General features: G+C 40.2%; 1 protein-coding gene across 2 annotated transcripts in view; it reads right to left on the reverse strand.

Moving 5' to 3' along the window:
* Positions 1–24638, reverse strand: part of MOB2 (MOB kinase activator 2) — a 131013-nt gene that overhangs the window by 58527 nt on the left and 47848 nt on the right. The window contains exon 2 of one of the 2 annotated variants that reach the window (XM_087950871.1): positions 18758–18869. The exons of the other annotated variant lie outside the window; for it this stretch is intronic. Within the exon in view, the coding sequence (XP_087806997.1) occupies positions 18758–18774 (17 nt within the window). The 5' untranslated portion in view covers positions 18775–18869. The remainder of the gene's footprint in view (positions 1–18757; positions 18870–24638) is intronic. 2 annotated transcript variants of the gene reach the window in all.

Below are 24638 nucleotides of genomic sequence, written 5' to 3' on the forward strand. Positions count from 1 at the left end.
CAGCAGCAGGGCTTCGCAATGTCAAGCCGATCTGATAGCTTTCAAGATGTCAAGTGGTTGTGAGCTTTTCCAATCGCCGCGGAAGTGGCTGAGAGCTCCCTGGGGAGCCGATCGGTATTTCGACAGCAGTCTTTGTCAATTTGCCATCAGAATAATGTTTGTTTGAAAGAATTTAGAATTGCTTATTAAGATGTAGTTCAAACCTGTTTAATTTCTCCTAGTCCGCCAAGGAACAACCAAGCTGCCTATCTCACGAAGGCTGAGCTAAAGCTGGGGGACGCTAAGGAGCCGTACGTGGAGGAGGAGGAGGAGCGCCCTATCAATCAAGCCCAGCCTATCCCAGTTAAGTCTAAGCAACTCCCGCTGCACAAATTGCTCAGAGTGGGCAAGAGAAACATAAATTAGAACTGTACTACATATGCTTGAAAGGTCTTCTGAATAGAAGAAAATGAAATAGAAAATGAGTGGAAGTTTACAAATTGAATTACAGACAGGATGGGCCTCCACACATATGATATTCTTCCCACTTCCGAACAAGAAAAATGTTAACTATAAATTTGTTTGCAATAAAGCGTGGATAAAAAGATTAAGGAAATAACCAGTATCTTAATAATAGGTGACAATTCAGTTGGAAGGAACTATAACCCGTTCTAAAGCTTACACTGGAAATCATGTTTATCTGTGACTTTTATTATTCATTATTAAATGTATATTCTGCATTATTCATTGTGAATGTTACTAACCAGATACTAAAGCCATCAAAGTATATAGAATGTGATTCCCAAAACATACACACACAATTTAAGGCTTGAGCATGTATTGGCCGTGGTCCTAGAGGGGAGACATGATAGCAGTATTCCAGTATTTAAGAGGCTGCCACAAAGAGGAGAGGTTCAACTTATTTTCCAAAGCACCTGAAGGCAGGACAAGAAACAACGGATGGAAACTAATCAAGGAGAGAAGCAGCACCTGGAATTGAGGTGAGAAACTACTGAACAGAGTGGGTGACGAAGTTAACCGATGAGAGCAAGCTTGCTTTCAGACATGTTTCTGGAGTGGCTTCATCACTGCTGTGAGGGTTTTAAGAAGGGCCTGGACAGTCGCGCTCGTCTGAAATATAGCTATACCGCCGGGGATCTCCCGCTTGAGTGAGGGGGCTGGACTAGAAGACCTTCAAAGTCCTTCATCTCTATTCTGATTCTAAAAAGAGCTGACAAAACATGCAGAAGATGATTTTCAAAAAGGAAGTGCACTGTAAATTATCCCTACCATTTTGACCTGTTGTTTGATCCAAACCATTTTCGATTAAGCAGCGAAAGATATCATGCAGAAATGCGGAATTAAGCAGAAAATATGCTGTTTAGCGCATGTCTGCTAAGAGTTCCAAAGCGGGAAAAATTGAAATATATGTACATGGAAGTACAGCTTTCGTTCTACCTCAATGCCAGAACTAGCTTAGAAGCAATGGTCAGAGGGCAAAGACTGTATCTGTAACCTGAGGATTTACTTTTTACAAATATTTCTTTAGAGGGCCACTTTTATCATGTGTGTCAAATAAAAGAACAACCCCTGGAGGTGAAGCCGGCTGTTCCAAACTCCTTACAGTGGAGAGGTTTGTCTGCTACATTCAAATGAGTCGTCAAGCCCAAAGAGATTAGTCTTCCATATATTGAAGATGTACAGTAAGATATATTTAGTAGAGACTTGATGTGATTACATATATAAAGTGGCTGTCAGATTAACAGAGTTGGAAGGGACCTTGTAGGTCATCTAGTCCCGTGATGGCGAACCTATGGCATGCGTGCCAGAGGTGGCATGCAGACCCCTCTCTGTGGTGCGCATGAAGCATGTCGCCACAGCTCAATGCCTCTACCATGCACTCTAACTGTGCACGCTCCCATCAGCCAGCTAGTCTCGGAGTCCCTGCCGGTGGCATGTGGGGGGGGCCAGAGCCACATCGTGGGGGTGAGGGTGCATGCCGTGGGGGAACTGGGTGCATGCATGGGATGTACGTGCATGTGCAGGGAGTGGGGCACATGCAGCAAGCAGGGATGTGCGCATCATTGCACATGCGCGGGATGTGCTCACTCGATCTAGTCCAACCCCCTGCCCAAGCTAAGAGACCCTACACCATTTCTGACAAATGGCAGTCCAATCTCTTCTGACAGTCTCAAGTAGATGAAGCTTTCACAACTTCCGAAGGCAAGCTGTTCCATTGGTTGACTGTCCTACTGTCAGAAAAATTCTCCTTATTTCCAGGTTGAAACAAGGAGGAGATTCAATCGAAGTTGTCTTTAGAAAAGTAATTTTAAATACCCCTTAGATATCCAAATTGAAAATTAACATGTCTTAGGAGCTGGCATTGAAATTTCACACCCAGTATAAGCGGAGGGGGGAGGTTGTCTATGTATTTCTATTCCGCCCTTTGCTTTTGTTCACTTCTTTTCATGATAATGCCACGTTTTAAAATCAAGCTTCCACATCTAATTTTGCGTATCAAAAGTCAGGGTCTTAAATTACCTTGTACTTGAATTCCTTATATTCCCAATATCACTCCAAGAGTAAGAATCACATAAAGAAATTATTTCATTTATTTCTATATTCGGCTATAAGAGCTTGTAAATAACCATAAGCATGAGGGGAGGGGAGAGCAGAGCTGCTGCATGATAATAGCTGCTTAAGTAGATTTAGAATAGTGAGTTCAAGTTAATCAAAGAGTTAAAATATATTTCAAAAGTCCTAATTTAACATTTTTTTAAAAAATACAGTCTTATAATAATAAATATTTCTCCTATTTAAGAAATTTGTAAGTGGAACTATCAACAAAAGGCACAGATTACACACAAGCCTGCTTAACTATATGTTGGATTGTGGGCAACTTTCTTAAACATCCCAAAATATAAGGCTACTACTCCCCAAAATCCATGTTTATAACATTGCATGCATTATTTTTTTTAGAAAGGAGGATCAAGTTGAAGAATCTGCTGTTTATTTTCCCCTCCTTCTACAGCAAAGTTATAATCAGGTGATTGTGCATAAGCACATTTGCCCAAATACAGGAAGCGACTGCACAGCTTGCCAATTTGCTCCACCCAAGTGCTCCCAGTTGGTATAAAAAGCAGTGCTGCAAAATATAGTCCCTGACATAATCCAGAAGGCGGAAAGTTTGGCAGTACTATGGGAAAACAGCAGTAAGGCTACATTTTAAAAGGGAGAGTAAATCACTTCAGCTTATTGGAATGAGAAGAACTTAAAATACATTTTACCTTTCAAGGTTTTTAGAAGTATAATGAAATGCTGCAATAAATCTGAGGTCATTCCCACATCATTAGGCAAACATATAACAATTAACTATATAATATCTTAAAGACATTGATTATATCTTTTAATTTCACCATATTTTTATCAGTTGTATGACATGTAGCTTTGAGGCACAAATATGTATGTGTTCACATATGGAGCAAAACCAAAGGTAAACAGAAACAGTAATAATTAACTTATTAACAATAGCCATTCACAAAATCGATGCATGGTGTGACATAAAAGCAAGAAAAAAGCGGGGGGGGGGGGTGTATGTGTACACACACACGTTAAAATCTGACATTTATGATTACATATTAAAATGGATACTCACTGCTCAGTTTGAGTTTATTTCCAAGTATAAGACTAACTAAAAGTGGAATCTCTTTTCAGTTCCTAAAGATTATATAGATACATCTGGGCAATATTCTTGCCAATGCTATGGAAGTAGTTTGTCATTGCCTACTTCTGGTATGGGTTTAGATGCCCTAGTCAAGCCTATTGCTTGGGAATTTCCTGGTTGTCTCTGTTCCTAAATCAGCCTAACTTTGCTTCGCTTCTAAGACCTAACAAGACCAGCTACTGCCAAGACAAAATATAACGGCAGATGTCAGCTGCATTAATTGCAGTTGTTTTACATGTCATTCTGCTATTTTGTTACTAACATTCTGTATATATCTTCAACTGATGAGCCGCTTACTAGAAGTCAGACTGCATTAGAACTGGATTTCCATTATTTAAATTATCCATAGAAGTCATTTGTTGTGCCTTAGTACTTCAGACCTAACTATCAGCAGGCAATCCGGATGGAAACAGTATCAACAAGAAAAGCAGGTAACTGGTGGCAAATCCAGTTCTAATACAGGCTAACTGCTTAATAAATGCAACAAAATGCCTAAGATTTAGCAATGATTCTAAGCTGTCAAAAGAAGAACTTTGAAAGTCCTTATTCTATCTTTTATGGATTTTGATTTTCTTACGTGTCTACCTTGTTTAAAACTTATTTTTGAAAAAACTCAAGAGATTAAATAAATCTATATGATGAAAGTGATTTACATATTACAGATGCACATCCTCCGTTTGATCCCCTCAACAAGCTCCTTCTTTCAAATGTGAGCATCTGCTCTACCAACTAGACGCTCCTATATACCAAAGAAACAATTCCCCCTCCCCCCCCCCAGCATTATCTCTAGTGATATTCCAGGAGATCCAATAGCTCTTTAGACCAGATTCTTATAGTCCTTCCTGTATGGGACAGATTAACAAAAATAGCTCCCTATTCTACTGATTGCAATGTATTGTTTGCAGAACTGTGCAATGAAAAATGAATCAGTTTTTAAAACCAAGTCCCAAATAGTTGATTCATAATAACTTCCTTGCTAATTCTAGGTCAAAAGGGAGAGGCATTATGTTCTTCCTCCAGGGCTGATCTCAGCTGGTGTTGATAGGGTTGGAAAGGCCTAAGGACCACCTACTGTAGAATTCCATAGGGCTTCACATTCTCCCCACTTCTTTTCCACAGACACTTGGGTGAGGGCAATGCAGAGTCAGGTGTCATAAATGTGCAGGTGACACCCCACCTTTATATCTCATTCTCTGTCTGCCAGGCAAATCCAGGCTCAGTACCTGGAGACTGTGAGGATCTAAATGGGGCTTAAGCTGATCCTGAGCAAAACCAAGAAGCTTCCAATTCTAGAATCACCTGTTTCCAGGGACTAAACAGCTCTAGTTCTTAACAGGCTGGCACTCCTGCAGGCAGAACTCATGTATAATTTGGTGATCCTTCTTGACTCTAGGCTCCTGTTCAATGAGTAGGTGGAAGCTGTGGGAATCCATCTTATATGCCAATTTGATACTTTATATACTCAGGCCTTAGTCACCTCCCATCTGGATTCCCCAATATGAAGTGTTTTATGCTATTGGTTTTTTCTTTCTTTCTGGTAGCTGTGAGCCACTTAGCATCATTGTGTGAGATAGGTAGTGTCATGCTGGAGACTGACTCCCAGGGAGAGGGGGAACAGCTGACAGGGAGTGGAAGTGTGGCTCCAGAGGTTGTGGAGGAAGCTGGGGAAGGGCATAAGCCGGCTGGGCAGTCAGAGGAGGATCCAGGCCCATCCCCTCTCCATCCTAGGGCACGCAGGGAGGAGAGGATAAGAGAGAAATGTGAATGGCATGGTCTAGGGGAGGAAAGGGCCTTGATCCCCTTCATGGGCTGTAGCTGTGAGAACTGGTTAAAAGGACGGACTGCGGATGAACCAGTGCTGGAAACAAAGCATGAAAATATTTCTAGTCTGTCCGTTCTTACCTGAGTTTGGCATCCTTCCCAGTGTGCATTCTGATATCTGTGAATGTCTTCAAGCCCTTATCTTGCCTGGTTCCCTTAATTGCTTCAGTGTGGTTTGTGTTGTTTTTTTCTAGTTATAGTTTATAGGTATTTTTAGTTTAAACAGCATGTCCTCCTTTTTGCAACTGTTTGTGGGGTAGTTTTTTGTCTCCAGTCAAGGATATTTGGAGCTTTGAAGCCAAGTTGAAGGAATTAAAGGGACTTCAACTGTTTTTGTGCCTGTGTTGTTTTTGTATCCCACCCTGGGTCATCACAGGGATCTGAAAGACTGTCCTTGTTACTAATATTTATTTGCAAATATCTAAATTCTGCTTTTCTAAACATAGAGCCACGATAACAAATGTAGCAGATTTGCATGAGGAATGGTCAGCTTGCTTTCTAACTTGAATTCTTTTTATTTAACATAGCCATGTAAACAAGCATGTGGGTTTCCAGACTTCACCCTACTATCTTATAAATAGCAATGTGATTAACTGTATCTAATTATCAAAACTGTTAACATACATTATGTACTTTTGCTTTCAGGATTTATAACAGTCAAAAATATTTGAATTATAACTGTAACATTAGCCACTCACAAATACACAATGGTCTTATTTTCATTAAATGTAAACCATAAATTAATACTAGAAAGAAAGAAAGAAACAAAAGAAAGTTTATTTCAATCCAAATGTTTCTTGACTCTACAGCAACTCTGGACATATATTTATTTGTTGGTTGGTTGTTTATTTGTTTATTTAAAAGTAGCAGATATTGAAAATCAAAAGGAAAAGAATATAGCTGACCAGAACTAACAATCAAAGGACTCAGACACTACCCAGCCCAATACTTGGAAGAACAACCAGATCTTTAATTATTTGCAGAAATTCAGAAGAGTGGGAGCAGTATGGATTCCCTAGGGAATATTATTCTACAGGGCAGGAGCCATCACTGAGAATGGGCGTTGGTTCTTACCTGATACGCCTCTTCTCGTGGAACTGCGTAGAGCATCCAGAGAGTGGGAGGTGCTTCAGTCCTTCCTTCTCACAGGCTGAGTTATAATTGAAGAACGCTCCTCCTTCCTCCACGTGGCTCCTCCATGCGTTCTCCCAGTTTCGCGTCAAGACGAGAGGACAACCACAATCCTCTAACTGAACTAGTAAACAACTCAATTATATACAATAACGATCATTGGCGAAAAACAGAATTCCCTACCAGACGGACCAAGAAGGGTGGGGCTGGATGCTCTACGCAGTTCCACGAGAAGAGGCGTATCAGGTAAGAACCAACGCCCATTCTCCGTAGAACTGCTGCGAGCATCCAGAGAGTGGGACATACCAAAGCATGTTTGTCCTACGGGCGGGACTCCGTCTGGATCGGAATCTCCTTAGGATCCCCAACCACTTGCTGTAGGACTCGCCTGCCAAAAGGACGCTTCAGCCGAGGCGAAAGTGTCAATCTTATAGTGGCGTATGAAAGGTGACGGAGAGGCCCAAGTGGCCGCCCGGCAAATGTCAAGAAGCGAGGCTTGAGTAGCCCAAGCTATTGATGTAGCTGCGCTCCTGGTGGAATGAGCCGTTATCCCACTGGGGATTGGAAGAGCTTGAACTGAATAGGCCTTGGAAATGGTTGCCCTAATCCACCGGCCTACCGTGGATGGTGGTACCTTTGACCCAGCGTTTTAGGCTGAAACAACAAAAACAGGGACTCCGATCTCCTGATGGATTGCGCGTGACATATGTAAACACGCAACGCCCTCGAACATCGAGGGTGTGCCATTGCCTCTCCCTATCATGCAGAGGCTTTGGACAAAAATTAGGTAGGACCAACTCCTGTGCCCTGTGAAAGGCAGAATTGATTTTTGGTAAAAAGGAGGGGTCTGGTCTTAAGACAACTCGATCAGAATGAAAAATGCATAAGTCCTTCCTCACGGATAGAGCTGCAATTTCAGATATCCTTCTAGCTGAGGTGATCGCTACCAGAAAGACCACCTTAAAAGTGAGAAACTGGAGTGGTACCTCCCTGAGAGGTTCAAAGGGAGGCCTAGTCAAGGCCAGGAGAACTTTGTTAAGGTCCCATGTTGGATATCTATGCACTACCGGCGGGCGCAAATTAGAAGCCCCTTTTAGAAAGGCCTTAATGCGAGGGTGGTGGGAAAGAGAGCTGAAGGAGCCGCCAGCCACCACCGTTGAGAGGGCCGCGACCTGTCTTCTCAACGTGTTGGGAGAGAGACCTTCATTTAGGCCATCCTGTAAAAAGGCTAGAATTTGTGCTATAGAAGGAGAGCGTGGATTGACAGAGGATTTTCGGCACCACTTACAGAAACTGCTCCAAGTTGAATCATAAATTCGGAGTAGTGGAAGGCCGCCTGGCAGCCAGAATGGTATCTATGACCTGGGTAGACAAGCCTTCTTCAATCATCGTTTCCCGCTCAACCTCCAGACGGCTAGCTGCAGCCACTGTGGTTCTGGATGAAGCAGAGGTCCCTGTGACAGGAGATCTGATCCAGCGGGATCCTCCACGGCGGAACCACCGATAGACCGTGAAGATCCGCAAACCACGGCCTCCTGGGCCAATATGGGGCCACTAGAAGGATCTCCGCCCTCTCGAACAGCAACTTCCGAATTACCCTGGGGATCAGCGGAGAGCGGAGGGAAGGCGTACAGGAGGCCGGGAGGCCACGGGCAACGCAGGGCGTCGTGGTTCTCTGCCCCGTGGGAAGGGAACCGAGAGAAGAACCTTGGTGTCTGCGTGTTGAGCGGCGAGGCAAAGAGGTCTACCAGAGGAGACCCGAACCTGTCTGCTGCTTCCCTGAACAGCCGCGGATGCAGGCGCCACTCTGCTGGGTCCAACGTGGCCCTGCTCAGCCAGTCTGCCTGGACGTTGGAGACCCCGGAAATGTGCTCTGCCCTGATGGAGGAAAGATGCGTCTCTGCCCACCGACATAGTCGTTCGGCTTCTCTCATGAGGATGATGGAGTGGGTGCCTCCCTGACGGTTGATATGGGCTTTGGTGGTGGTGTTGTCCGTAAGGAGCAGAATGTGGTGCCTTCTCACCTGAGGAGCGAAAGCTCGCAGGGCTAGGTATACCGCATGAAGCTCCAACCAGTTGATGTTGTGTCGTCGTTCGAAGGAGACCAAACTCCTGGGCTGACAGAGACTGCAGATGGGCCCCCATCCGGAAAGGCTTGCGTCTGTCGTAAGAGTGACCCTTTGGGGCTCCTTGAATAGATGACCTCTGTTGGTAGAAGGTCGAGTCCACCAAAGAAGGGATGAGAGAACCCTTGGAGGTATCCTTACCACTCGACTTGATGTGCTCCTTCCCGAGCGCTGGTACGGCAGGAGGAACCACTGCAAGGATCTGGAATGCAAACGAGCCCATGGGATAATAGAAATGCAGGAAACAAGTTTCCCCAGAAGCTTGGATAAGCTGAGTAAAGACGCTTTACCAGTTCGCCTGATAGTCCGGATAGCAGTATGAATACTATGAAGCCTCTCCTGGGAGAGGAAGACCTTACCCTTAACAGAGTCAATTACAGCCCCTAGGTGAGCTATGCGGGTGGAAGGGCTAAGTTGGCTCTTCTCCCAATTCACTAAAAACCCGTGATCTTGTAGCACTGAAAGGGTAACACTAGTATCCCTCTCGGCCTGCTGTCGGGAAGGGGATACGATAAGGATATCGTCGAGGTAACAATGGATGCGGATGGGAACCTGTCTAAGATGGGCCGCCAGAGCTGCCAGCACCTTCGTGAAAGACCTCGGGGCTGAAACAAGGCCGAAAGGAGGGCCACATACTGGAAATGTTGGTTATTATAACAGAATCTCAAATACTTTGAGTATGAGGGATGAATGGGAATATGGAGGTATGCCTCCGACAGGTCAACTGACGTGAGCCAGTCCCCTTCCCTGATACCCTGTAAAATAGACTGTAGAGTCTGCATCTTGAACTTCTGGCGCCTGACAAAGCGATTAAGTCGCTTGAGATCTAAAATAGGTCTCCAACCCCTGAATGTTTAGGCACCAAGAACAAGAGGGAATAAAAACCTCTTCCTCGTTGAGAGGATGGGACAGGTTGGATGGCCCTAATGTCAGCCAGATGTTTAATGGCGGAATCCATAAGAGCCCGCTTTGTAGGATCCCTAGAGACAGGTGAAATCCTGAAGTGTTCAGGGGGGAGAGGAATTGTAGAACGAGTCCAAAACGCACGGAACTCCTCACCCAGGCATCCGAAGTGGACCTCTCCCAGAGGTCTGCAAAATGCCTGAGGCGACCGCCTATGGGGAAAAGGTCTGAGGCCCTATCTGGGCCGGCGGGAGGCTCCTGTGACCGGAGCCTCTAAAGGGTCTCCTAAAGCTGCCTCCTCTTCGGCTCCTGTCTCCTGGATCACTTCGGTCGTGGTAGGATGACCGAAACGACGGGAACCCTGGAACCTAGGGGAGAATGGACGACTGGTATGGGGGACGAAAGGAGCCCCTCCGAAAGGGCTGGGACCCTCTAGACTCCTGCCTGCGAAAAGCGAAGGAAGAAACTTCTTCTTACTTGAGTTTCTAAAAGCAAGGGTTCAAGGGCAGGCCCGAACAGCTTCCCTTCTGCCAAGGGGGCTGAAGCCAACTTGGATTTATTTTTAACATCGGCCTGCCAATGCCGAAGCCAAAGTAATCTCCTAGCTGTAACATGGGAGGAGATGGCCCGGAAGCGAACTTAACCGAATGAAAGGTGGCATCAGCCGCGAACTCCGCCGCTGCTGTGATCTTTGCAATATCCTGATGGGCCCTGGTATTAGTCGGGGGATATGCTGCTTGAGCTGCCTGAGCCACTTGATGGAGGAACGGGTGAAAAGGAGGCGGCCGTGACCGACCTGATGGCCCAGGCATCGGACTGGTGAGCTCGCCCAAGAGCCATCTCCGCCCGCTTGTCCTCTGGCTTCAGCGCCTCCAACGCATCTGTAGGGTTGGAAGAGGAGGTCAGCCTCACAATTGGATCGTCTACCTCCGGGGTGTCTAACATAGAAGAGAATGCTGGGTCCAGATTAAACATCCTCTTATCCTGACTAGAGGGGGCGGGTGTAGGACCCACCGAGGCCAACTGCCTCGCAACCAAGTCTGAGAAGATTGGGGGCCGGAATAACTTCTGCTTCTACAATCGGTTGCCTGAACATGAGGTCATCTGGATCCTCCGAAGTCGATGGCGGTGGATCAGAAGGAGATTGAGAGGCCAGGCCTGAGCTATTCTTAGCCTTAAATAATAAGGACTTAAATAACTGGGGTTTAAAGAGGCCCACAACCGTCGGTTGTTCGGGAGAAATGCCCTCGTTCTCTGACATTTCCCCTCCATAGGGTCCCCGAGAAGGAAATCAGAATACTGCGAGGACCCCTCTCAGAGCCTTCCTCCTCCCCGAAGGGCCTCAAAGCCCATTTCCTCCTGTTCCTGAGAGACCTCCTGAGGCTCCTCCCCTCCTGGGGATGGGGCATCCGTATGAGAAGGTACCTGACCCTGCTGGGACGCCTGCCCGGAGAGAGATCGACCAGATAAAGATTCAACGTCGGGAGTTCTCCCTCGAGAACCAGGTCTGGATAGCTGCTGCATTCCATCAGCTATACCCTGGCGGATAGCAATTGTATCCATTCCCTGTTACTATCAGGGATGATGGTTGACGCGGCTCCTCAAGGCGAAGACCTGCAGCGGTTGGCGTGAAGGTCGCCTCTGGAGTACGGGATGGCTGGCGGCTCCGGGTGGATGTACTGCACCTGGAGGGGAAGAAGCGACTCGGCAGGGGAGGGGATGGGCAGAGGTAGAAGGTGGGGTAGAAATTATAGAGTGCAGTTCTTTAGATCGTTTGCTGAACTCCTTTTCCAGAGCTTTGTGACGCCTTAAGGCGTCCTTTGAGAAAGCACTGGAGGAGTCCTTGTCCCTCTTACGAAGATAGTGCGTCTTCGACTTGGCCTTCAGGGAAGAGCCAGTTGGATTGTTCTCTGCCATGGTATCAAGGAAAAAAACCTTACAACAAATATGGCGGTTGGCACGCCTAGGAGTTCGCTTACAAACGCAAACCGGTTTTCCCAAAATCAGATCACGTCCCCCTTTGAATAAAATTTTTTTATATTATATTATATTATATTATATTATATTATATTATATTATATTATATTATATTATATTATATTATTATATTAATTATATTATATTATATTATATTATATTATATTATATTATATTATATTATATTATATTATATTAATTATATTATATTATTATATTATTATATTATATTATATTATATTATATTATATTATTTATTATTATTATTATTATTATTATTATTATTATTATTATTATTATTATTATTATTATTATTAAATTTGTTTTTTTAAACACCAAGTACTAAAAACACAAGGAGAAAAGTATCCAAAAATATTTACACAAAGGCTTGCTGTAATATATTATAAAATAACTAATAATAATAATTTCTTTCTTTTTTTTTTTAAGGGCGGGGCCCAAAGACAGGGCCAAAAAGGCACAAGGAGAAAATAATAATAAAAATTATTAAATACAAATCCAAATGAGCCGAATGAACGCAGAGGCCAAAAAATAAGGAAGCAAAATAAGTAGAATAGGTAGGCCTCTTTAGGCAGCCTCCCAACACAATGGGAAGTACGTGCCCGCGCCTCTGAACAAGCTGATTGATACAGACAGAAAAAGCCAACAAGAAAAAATCTCTAAAGGAAAGACAGCAGGGCCGGAACCACAGTGTCCTCCAATAAAAAACGGGCTCCACGCGGCCTGACGGTCCCGCTTAGGGCCTCAATCCACACAGCTTAAATCCAAAAACAAAAATTACACACAGCCAGGAAAAATATTTTTAAAATAAAACAAAATGGCGCCGGCCACGAGGCGGTTCCAAAATGGCCGCCCGGCACGACGCGAGGCAATCAGGAGGCGCACCAGCCCTATTCGCTTATCAGGCAATCAGGAACAACGAAGCCAGGGCTGGGAGAGGAAGCGTTGCTTCCTCTAATGCGTTCTAGGGGGAATGATGATATCGCAATAAATCAAGTCACGGAGCCAAGCGGCTGGATAAAGGCACGCTCGGAAATGCAGAGAAAGGGAGGAGGGGGTGGGGGGCGAAGGAAAGATCCGAGCCCTTAAACCCCTTCCTACAGGCAAAAACGCCTCACCAAATTAAATTTAAGAGCACACTATCAACGCAGGGACAAGGAGGAAAGGAATAAAGGCAAACCTGAAAACTTAGAAGAAAAAAACTCTGAAAAACAGCCAAGGAACAAGAGATCGCTGCCTGCTTTCTCGAGAAGGCTGAGTGAAACTGGGAGAACGCATGGAGGAGCCACGTGTAGGAAGGAGGAGCGTTCTTCAATTATAACTCAGCCTGTGAGAAGGAAGGACTGAAAGCACCTCCCACTCTCTGGATGCTCGCAGCAGTTCTACGGAGAATGGATGCTTCCTGGTAAAGATAAAAATGCTTAATTTACAAAATCTGGAGTGTGCTCACTCAAACTGTCCTAACTGGAGCAAATTTTATTAACTTTACATGCTCGCCATCTCCCTTTCCAAACAACTCTGGTAGTTTTTAAGAGCAGCCCCTTGTAGAGTATACTGCAGTAGTAATTTAATTTAAAAGTGATCAAGACATGAGTGCTGTTTGAAGGGCCTCCCAGGCCAGGAATAGTTGCAACTGGCACAGATAAACTATGTAAAGGCCCTCTTGGGTAGTAGCTGATACCTGCTCTTCAAGCAGGAGCTGTTGAAGCCAAGAGAACCCCAGAACTGTGCATTAGATTTGCACAGGGAAGCACAACATCAAAAACTAAAAAAAAAGGATTGTCCCCAGAATCAGAGACCAAATAAACACATCATTCAGAGTCCTTTCAGCCCCATTCAAGCATACACAGCCTTCGGGCAGTGGCTCAGGATTTTAACAGTGTCACTTGCACAGGCTGAGGTTGTGACGTATAATTGGTATCATCAAATCAAACAACAGGGGAGAGTTAAGTCCCATGGCATCCCATGTGGATATGAGCTCTCACTCCATCAGTGCTGATTGAAAGACACCACAGAGAAAGGAGAACCACTACAAAGTCAATCCCTATGGATACTGATGGTATTGAAAGCTGCTGACAGATCAAGGAGCATCAAGATGGACACACTATTCCATCCTTGCTTTGCTACAGGATATCAAAGTACTAAGTTTTAATTAAAGCCCTGCGTAATCTGAAGGAAGAATAAAGCAAAATTCAGGTTTACTGTACAGATTTTGTTATGTTTAACCAAAATAATTGTGTGCAGAATAATCAGCTAAACATTTATATTGTTTATATTGTAAGAGCCTCAGTGGCACAGTGGTTAGAGTGAAGTACTGCAGGCTACTTCTGCTGACAGCCATCTGCCTCCAATTTGGCAGATCAAATCTCACCAGGCTGACTCAACCTTCCATCCTTCTGAGGTGGGTAAATTGAGGACCCAGATTGTTGGGAGCAATATGGTGACTATGTAAAATGCTTAGAGAGGGCTGTAAAGCACTATAAAGCGGTATATAAGTCTAAGTGCTATCGCTATATTGTTTATATTGTAAAACTATGTTAAAAGTTCTGAAAATTGTTCAATTAATTTTTCACATACTCAACAATGAAGTTGTACATAGATTTATTGGAAAAGAATTAGCTTCCTTAATGTGGTCAGTATTTCTTTTACAAAACCATGAAATATTACAAACTGAAAATTCCAAAAACCAAATATCAACTGGAGGAAGGGGAAGGGAGGAGGAAATGGATTTCTACTGATGAAATGTATAATTGGTCTCACACTCTTTCACTAGCACCCTTTTCATGCATCTGTCATACTTCTTCTACAGCATAGGTTCCCACTGTGAGTAGTATTTGTATAACAAATGTAGAACATTCCATGTGTTATGAGCACTTTTTCAAAATATCGGTGACCAGTCACAAAATAGTCATATAGTAGAACCCAAACTGCTGAAATTCTCTCTGTAATTGTGTACTTCGGTTTCCCAAGATGTTTTCCACCATTTCAGTTTGCATTTAACTTATGTCTGGCCAGCCTTAACTGGGACCCATAAGCATAACCAGAAACACATGTTATGCTTGAGAATGATATTTTGCTTCCCACTCTTTTCTTTTCTTTAAAGAATCTGACAAATAAAATTAAGACCTAGGTGACAAGGTGCATATTGGGCAGAATGCTAGGAGCAACACTGGGGATCCCAGCTCAAGAGATTTCCTCAATCCTTTGATGCATATTTAGAGAGGGAATCTGCAGGATGCATCCAAACCATTGACAATCATACATAATTAGACATCATCAACTAAAGTATCTCCTATATTGAGAAAAATAATAGAAAAGGCATGCAGTTGCTCAGCTTTTTCATAACATCATCTCCTTAACATCAAGAAAAGTTAACAAGAGCAAGCTTTTATTTTTAATTGTTCAATATTTTGTGTTTCCTGATCTCGTGGCAATCAAATGGTGATGCAAATATTTTTTCAAGCAGTTTAAAATATCAACAACTGCACTTATGTGATTAAATAAATATTCTAAATGGATGAGTAGAAACCAAGATCTGAACATCACTGTATTACAAAACACTGTACAAGCTTATTTCCATGTACAGTTGATTTTCATTTGTAAGTCACATCTCAGTCCTCCATCTTATGTGATCTATGTGTCTGCGTTTGTTTGTTTGTTTTTAAACTTGTTTTTCAGGATTTCCCAATTTTTAGGTCACAAAGCCAGGCACACAGCTGGAAGGTGACCCAATATAGAAGGAAGCAGTTTGGAAAAGTGCTTCCTTTCTTTACACAGTTGCCAAATAGCTTATCTCAACTTGTCAGCAAAACCTCAGAGGGGCTATTGAGAAATAACACATTTATTGCCAAATATCCATCCTTTTATCTATTACTAATGACACAATTTGCCACAAATGTTGATGAAAGTCCACAATACAGAGACACAACTTCACAATATGTTATATATTAACAACTGATCCCATCCAAGCCTACAATAAATCACAGACATATTACAGTAGGAACTGTTTATCCTATATCAAATTCTGGAAATTTCTTCATCCAAAGTATTATCTTTAAAAGGTTGCTAGATGGTAATAAAAATTAATAAAAAGATAAAGTTGTCATACAATATAGTCCTAATGGTAAGAACCAATCTTTTCAACTTAGAACTGGCATCAAGGCTACTAAGATAAATTATTGTAGTAACCAACCTGGTGCAAATAAAATAAAATAAAATAAAAAGGAGCATAGGACTGAAGCTGTGACAGGAATACACACACAATGAATATACATTCACTGTCTTCTGAAATGCCATCCAGCTTAAACAGTATTCTAAAACATCTTCTGGCTACCATTAATTATGTGAATGCCATGAAGGACTACATTAAAGGACTAAGCAAAATAAGATAAAAATACATGATCTGTTATTTCCAGTAATCGAAATCAGGGTCTGATCAAATCTTGAGGGTTTTGCTTGAAAGAATGAAAGACACTGCTATTTACCAAAGCCTACTACACTAGTCTCAGTCAACAAAAATAAAACCTATTCCAACTCCCACACATAAAATTTATTCCAACACAATGTGGCTGAGTTTCCTGTATTATGCTTACTTAGTTCTAAAAAAGAAGCAATCTAAATTATATGAGTAAGGTAATTACTCCTCCATTATATAACTAATGTATGAGGTGCAATCTAAATCACACTTGTCTACAACTTGGAGTCACTCAACTGAATTTTTTCCTTATTAGAGAAACTGTATTACCAACTCTTAAGAAATACCAAGCATCAACTTACTATCCTAGGAAGATCAGGTAGCTGCAGTAACAGAAAAAGCAGTTAATATTCCTAGTAGCCAAATGCAAGTCTCTTCACAATCTAGATTTTATACATACAGCATGCACACACCTAACTCATTCTCACAGCTTTTAACAGTTAGTAATAAAAGTATTTAAAAAATTATGATCTGGAAGAAGAGACTAATATAATAAGAAACACATAAAGCTCAATGGTGTGACAGTTGTATACAGAACATGTTATCTTCCCCACTCTGATGATTTCTGCCAGAAATGGGACTTAAGACCAAAAAGGGACCAGAAGCTAACTGCTTATTATGTTGCCCTGTTTGAAATCACCTCCCTTCTCATTTGAGAGTTAAGCTGCATTTAGTTGTTTACAAATGATTATCCCCAGGAAGTCAGAAGACTTCAGTTTCAGGATTGCCATTTTAATTCTTCATACCAAACTTGTTAAAATAAAGCAAGTTGCGTTCTGCCAATAAAGAAAACAGTCTCTCCCCAGACAACTATGCTCACTCTCCAAAATACCCTCTATCATTTAGACTGCCCTGACATTCTTGTTGTATCTGCCAGGCACTGATATATGGGTCTCAGCAACAACATAACTAACAGAGCTCTGCAAAAACTTTTCTAAAATATGCCTCCCACTCACTGCCTCCTCCACTGAAATTCCTTCACTCTCCAAGTTGAACATAAGAAGTTTCTCATAATAGGATAAAATAGGTTTTATGAAAAGTTATCTAGAAAATGTTTATAACAAAGTGAATTTAAAAATGGCAAAGACTTTTTTTAACAAAGCTTTGAGGGATTTCTCAAATCCTACCATAAAATACAAAAAAGGGGGGGAGGGGTTAATTCTGCAACCCCTGTTAGATGCTCTAAATTCCAAAATGGCACAGATAACAGAAATGTATTGTGATAGAACTTAAAAGGTTTCTAAGAACCTGTATCTTCCTATGTTTATCTGTGCAGATCAACCCAACATACATATACATACATACATACATACATACATACATACATACATGTGTGTGTGCATATTTGCATTTGTATATTGACGCATTATGTAATCATAACAAGAACTGCTATTTTTATTTGGTTGAAAGAGATATGAGATCGTAATCAGAATTAAATCATTACAACTGGGGTACTCTGCTAAAGCAGAATTCCATCCTTACATTATAGAGAAAAGGATGCATATAACAGAATGAGGAATGAGGAATAAGTCTATTATATTTGCAATTGCAATTGCATTTTCAGAAGAAGGAACTTAAAAGAATCATTCATAAGCTAACAGTACTGAATCAACACAGTTATTTCAATAGAGCTTCTTTAAACAGAATTAAATCTGGATTTTGCTCATAAAAGGATAATTTTCTTGAAATAAGACAGGTTATTTATTCTCCATTTCCTACAAATTCAAATTCAAATTCCAGAGCTAACATTATATGCTTTAGGTTCTCATAACAAAACTGTTTCAAGTTCTGCCTTCTCATGATCAACCAAATATCCTACTAATCAATCAGCCCCACTTAAACATATGGAAGCAGTTATATTGCCTAGGAATCCCATCTGGAATGTCTATATGTATGTTTTATTGTTACTTTATAATCTAGAATCTATTATTAAAATATAAGAGGAAATACACCACAGGTTAATAATATTGGGGGAGGCATTCAGAAATGGTGGAAGATGTGCAGTAGGAATATCCCTTTAGTGTAGCTAAAGTGATAACATGAGATTTAGTGGCACCTTGTCCACATAAAGAAGTATCTTCTGTTCAAACAGGACAAATTTCAACCTCTCCAGGACAAGCCTGTTCCTTATAGTAAGACTGATTTAATTGATAATTAAAAGCAACATTACAAGCCTTGGTGAACAGTGGCCCAAACTCTTATAAACCTAATAAATATTCAAGTACTCACTTTTTATAAAGCAGACGTTCACGAAATTATCAATAATATACATAATGAAAGGACTGAGTTAATGCTGTACGATGCAGTTAGTTTTCTTAGATGTCTAATGTCTATTATAAATGTATTCACAGTACATTATTTTCAATAATGTAAATATCATACAAGTAAAATATTGTCTACTAATTAGGACCATATATTATGGAAAAAAGTAAGTTCTTCCACAAAGGAAAAGAAGCACAAAATACATTTTTACCTGACTAAAAATTCCATAAATTTTAGTTCAGAAGTTCTAGTAAAGTTCTGGACAACTGCAGTTTTATACAATTGTTCTATAATTGAGTTCCATCTTCACCACAGGTGAGTTACTAATATTGCAGAACTTACAATGCCATTTTCTGCATTCCAGAATGTTTTGAAAATTGGCTTTGGCAACTCCACCTCTTCTCAATTTTGAATCAATTCAAGTTCCCATGCTATACATGTACATATGTCCTTTCTGCTGAACAAAAACAATTTATTTATTCAATAGGACTAAGCATATTTTTAAGAAGCCCCTTCCACTAAAACCATTAATAGAAAAATTTCAATATTGTAAAAGCTTATATTATTACAATATTGTAAAAACTTATATTATTTTTGATACTTTTAAGCTAATATAATGAAAAAAGCAATATGGTATCATTTGCAACTAATTTTTCAGTGACAGAAAATAACTTTCTTTTCTTTCCTTCCTACAAATGACTTTTGTAATTTAGGATGGCAAGTTTAACAGGTTTTCTCAAACTCAGATAACTTACTACCTTTACAAAGAGGAATATTCTAATTTACTAGACACATGTCATACCAAGTGAAAACACCTGACTTTGGCTAAACTCAAAAGAACTGAGCTAGACCAGATCTGGTTAATACTTGGAGAGGAATTCACCAGGAAATTCCAGGACTGGAGTAGAATAGAAACAGACATCCTGACAAAGACAATAGTCAGCCTTTCCCTACTGTGATTATGAAAATACATGTCACAACAGTTACAGTAAATGATATAGTTACAAGGAGTCAGATTTGGTTGTGTGAGACTTTATCAAGGACATCTATGCATACAAAGCTGATACTAACTAAAATAATATAGTACTATGCAGGTATAGTATAGGACACGGGTGTCAAACTTACGTCACCATGGCGGCAGCATATCGGGCATGGGTGTGACCAGCAAATGATGCATCCAGCCCTCAGGCCAGGAGTTTGACAGCCCTGGTATAGGACAATATTTCCATAGTTGGATCATTATCTTGAATTATGCCATAATAAGGTGTCTTTCATTTTGATTTAGTTATTGTGTGAATCCAGTCATGTTGATATATAAGCTCTATTTTATGGCCAGGCAATATTAATCAAATCATGATTAGAACAACCCATGGTTAAACACTACATGAAACTAGTCATTCTGGTGATAAAGTATTACATCAGAGATTGAAACATATCAGTTGCTGACAGTTGCAACTATGATTTTCACATGAAAATATCTGATGAAGCTCTTACATCAACATGAGATCCACAAAAGACATATAGCCCCAGCAAAATGATTTAAGGTTATACTACTGAATTTCAGCATTGTTACCAATTTTACCCTATTGTGCCATAATTTGATATTGATCCAAATATGGAAATATTGTCCTATACCAGCGGTCGCCAACCAGTAGGCTGCGGCCCACTAGTGGGCCTTGAGAAAATTTTGGTGGGTCGTAGAGAAATCTCACCCCCAGAGAACCCTCCCAAAGCAATTAATCCAGGCTGCGCAGAAACATGGCCTGTAGGAACGCTCCCCGCCCACTCACTCCTTACCCAGCAAACTTGCCTGCTAAAATTGCTGTTTTTCCTTTTTTTGACCATCATCGGTTCTGCTGTGCTGGGAGATTTAGATTAGCTAGGAAGCAGGAAATGATTGGATTTCTTGCTTTCTAGCTAGTCTTTAGATCTTCAGTTCTGCTTCCCTTAGGACTGAAGGTTTGCTTGCAAGCAAATTCAGTGCAGACTCACAGCAAGCAAATTCGAGAGATTGAGCTAGCTGATGGCAGATAGATAGATCACTGAATGATTCTGTGAGCAACTCAATCTGCCTGCTTTGACTGATTTTGGGTAAAAACTGCTTTTTTATAAAAAAAAACAATATTTACATACATGGTGTGTTGTGAGTTAATTTTGTGAGTTAGCTTGCTAGCAAATTTTATGTGACAGATTGAGCTAGCCAATGGCAGATAGATTTCTGAATGAATCTGTGATTCTGTGAGCAACTCAATCTGCCTGCCTGCTTTGCCTGATTTTGGGTAAAAGTTGTTCTTTTTTTTATAAAAAATTCAATATTTACATGCATGGGGTGTTTTGGGTTAATTTTGTGAGTTTGCTTGCAAGCAAATTTTATCTGACAGATAGATTTCTGAATGAATCTGTGATTCTGTGAGCAACTCAATCTGCCTGCCTGCTTTGCCTGAATTTAGGTAAAGGTTGCTCTTTTTTTATAAAAAATTCAAATATTTATAATATTTACATACAAGCCATGCCCAGCCAGTCACACGCCCACCAAGCCACACCCACAAATTAGGCCACGCCCACAGAACCGGTTAGTGGTCCCTGGGATCTAAAATTAGGAGTTTGGTAGTCCCTGAGGTCCAAAAGATTGGCGACCCCTGTCCTATACTATATACCTGCACAGTACTATATTATTTTTGTTAGTATCAGCTTTGTATGCATACATGTCTTTGATAAAGTCTCAAACAACCAAGTCTGATTCCTGGTAAATATATCATAAAGGTGATGGGACACAATTTAGGATCTATAAAGTGCTCATTTCTCCAATACACATACACATTTTTTGTTGCTGAAGTTCTAAAAGTATCAGGGAAAGGAATTCTTAACGTTTTGTAGACTTTTTCTACATTCAAAGACCTAAACAACTTTATTTCAAAATAGAAAATATACTCCATCTTGTGGAGGATATATATAATTGCACGGGAAAAAACCTGCAAAAATATTGCTTTAAAAATTCTGATTCCTGCCTTCAATAGCTTTTATACAATATTGTTGCATGCTGAAGAAAGTTGGTGTTGAAAGTGACAGAATTACTTATGAAAAGAATTACTTTGTGCTTTTAAGATATTTTAAAAGGTTTTATAAAGGTATTTTGATATTAGACCAACTTCTAAGATTTTTCATTATTATATCTGAATAATGAATTTAATGAATGCTGCCCTCTAGTGCACAAAAATGCTAGAAAACCAAGATATTTAAATACTGTAAAAGGATTCTTTACATAAAATATTGTTCAGGATTGGACTATAACTCAGTTTACTCCAAATACCTTACTTATGAGTAAATATTAATATTCATTTGAGCAAATACTTAATATTTATTTGAGCATCCTAGATATCCAAGTGGGAACATATTTTATTATCCCAATGTGATATGTACAGTAGAAATTAAACTCCAGAAGTTAAATCACCAAAAGGGAAAAAAACACATTGAAAAGTTTATCTATGGAAGCAAATTTCACAGAAAGAACCTATCATAAGGTATAATGTTTCAGACCTCTATATTTACCTCAAAATCAGCTTTACATCATTTCTAATTTTAATGAATCTAGTTTAAAATATATTTTGAGTTCCAGCCACTGTATCTGTTTTTAATGGAACCTCTAAATTTTGAGCAGTACAGTTGAAAATTGGTGGTATTAATTAAGAACAGTAAAAATGTGAAATATTTTGAAATACCTAAAGTTATATGGGAATTAAGAAAAACAATATGTTAGTCATAAGTTATCAAGACATAAGATTATTATGTGAACTTACTTAACCAAATGAAATTCATGGCTCACTGACTTAAGAAAAACAATGTAGTTAACTTTTGCTATTTAACATTTGGAGGTCCAGCAAAGGAATTTAATCCATTAAGATTTTCTTAACTGGAAGTAATGAACAACTAAAGAGGCGGGGATAATGGCCAAAATAAAAGTCCTACTTGTAACAATTGTTCCCACCCTTCTTTGAATTATGAAGGCAACTAAAATCAGTGTTTAACATAGGTTATTTTGTTTCTTTGTATTCTTGCATTTTGACTGTACCTACTAATATATATTGAAGTATTAATGAGTAATTACTAATATACTAACTTGTTTCATTTCTAATTCACAAGAAAAAAGACAGTTATACAAATACAGTTTAGAACCAAAATATCTCATCCAATACTGGAAAGAGTTCACATTTCTAATACATAAATTGCATATTCTGTAAAAAATAGTTTGGGTGCATTTTGGAATATTAGCATCCTTCGGTTGATCTTGAATATTTTTAGCAACACATTCTAGCAGCCAAATGTCTAAGGAGGCCCAAGTAGGATATAAGTGGACAAGACCTTCCATTTATGTTATTCAGCAATTCCATTTATGTCATTCAACTTCTAATATTGGAGGTAAAGTATAGCTAACAATGACATTTCTATCCCCCCCTCTTTTAAATCATCCATATTAGTGCAATCATTACATTTCGTGTTAGAAAATCCCTAACGTTTATGCAAAGTGAAGTACTTGCTATTTTCTATTCTGTTCTATTTCTGTCACCAGGTTCTAATATTATTTATCTACACCATACACATTTGATAGAGCTCTATCATAATATTTCTATTTACCATTAAGTAAAACAGTAAATATACTCTAGTTCCTATTATTTAGAATATGTATTTTACTTGATAAGCATCTTCCATCTCCATCTTTCATAAAGGTAGTCCTCAATTTATAACCACAATTGAGCCAAAAATTTATGTTGCTAAGTGAGATATTTGTCAAGTAAGCTTTGTCCCAGTTTATGACCTTTCTTGCCACAGTTGTTAAGTGAATCATTGCAATTATATCTGCCTTCCCCATTGACTTTGCTTATCAGAGGATTGCAAAAGATGATCGCATGACCCTGGGACAGTGATGGCTAACCTTTTTGTCGTGTGCCGAAAGTGCACACCTGCACAAGTGTACATGCGCACGCGTGCCTGCACCCATAATGCAATGCATGCACAACCCCCTGCGCTCCTCCTTCACCCTGTGCATGCACGCAGGACCCCTGCACTCTCCTCGCCACCTGCGCATGCACACATATCTTCCACATGCGCCCCATCCCCCACGCATGTGCAGCAGATATACGAAAATCAACTGGCTGGCAGGAAGTGCACGCGCATGCGCAATGGAACTGAGCTGGGGTGACAGCTCACGTGCCCGCAGAGATGGCTCTGTGTGCCACTTCCAGCACACATGCTGTAGATTCACCATCAGGGCCCTGGGACATTGCAATTGTCCTAAAGATGAGTCAGTTGGCAAGCATCTGAATTTTGATTCCATTGACTATGGGGATGCTGCAGCAGTCATTAAGCATAAAAAATGATAAGTCACTTTTTTCAGAGCTGCTGTAACTTTGAATGATCACTAAAAGAACTGTAGTAAGTGGAGGACTATCTACATTGATTTTGTAATGACCAACAATAAACAATATTCCAATTCTGACATTATAGATATGCATACAAGTAGAAAAAATGCATACAAGCTATAAAATAATCAAGACAGAAATCCCAGAATGAAGCAGTGATTTTAATTCCTTTAATATAAAACTTTCTGGAACTTAGGGATGCAGTGTGTAGAATCCTTGCACGTATACATACACTTATTTTATATTACTGAGCCACTTTAAAGAAAGTTTATATGTCTGAATCTTTTATTGTATTACATTTTGTTACATTTAATTTTTGTACCGTAACTTTAAGAATGAAAGTATCTTCTCCTTATCCCCCTTTTGACAGTTATCTTGGATTTTAGAAAAGGACATGCCTGCCTCCCATATTTTTCTTCCTTCTTGTTTGTTTACCTACACAGATATGAAGATATAGTACTGGAAAAGGAATGCAAGAGTTGTTAAAAAAAGCAAAATAGAAAGGAGAGAATGGGACAGAGAGACTCCAGATAACTCCACCCTGATTCTATTTGTTTTAGAAGACTAGAAAAACACTCTGGCAGGCTTTTAATATTCCATTATGTCTTGAAACAAGTAGTAGTATTCCTGTAATCCTTGTGATGTTTGTTTTCTGACCTATGGAGCGCAAAGGGCTAATACTAGCCTTGAATTGCCCTACCTGCTTTTGTTATTTTAATGCATCCTTGACCTTTAAATTTTTTTTTTTTTTGAAAAAAGAAAACTTTATTTTTTTTAAAAAAATAATTTTTAAAAATTAAAAATAC

Source organism: Notechis scutatus, chromosome 1, assembly GCF_049901735.1.
Source record: "Notechis scutatus isolate UNSWTSFEM ecotype Mainland chromosome 1, rNotScu1.2, whole genome shotgun sequence".
NCBI lineage: Eukaryota > Metazoa > Chordata > Lepidosauria > Squamata > Elapidae > Notechis > Notechis scutatus.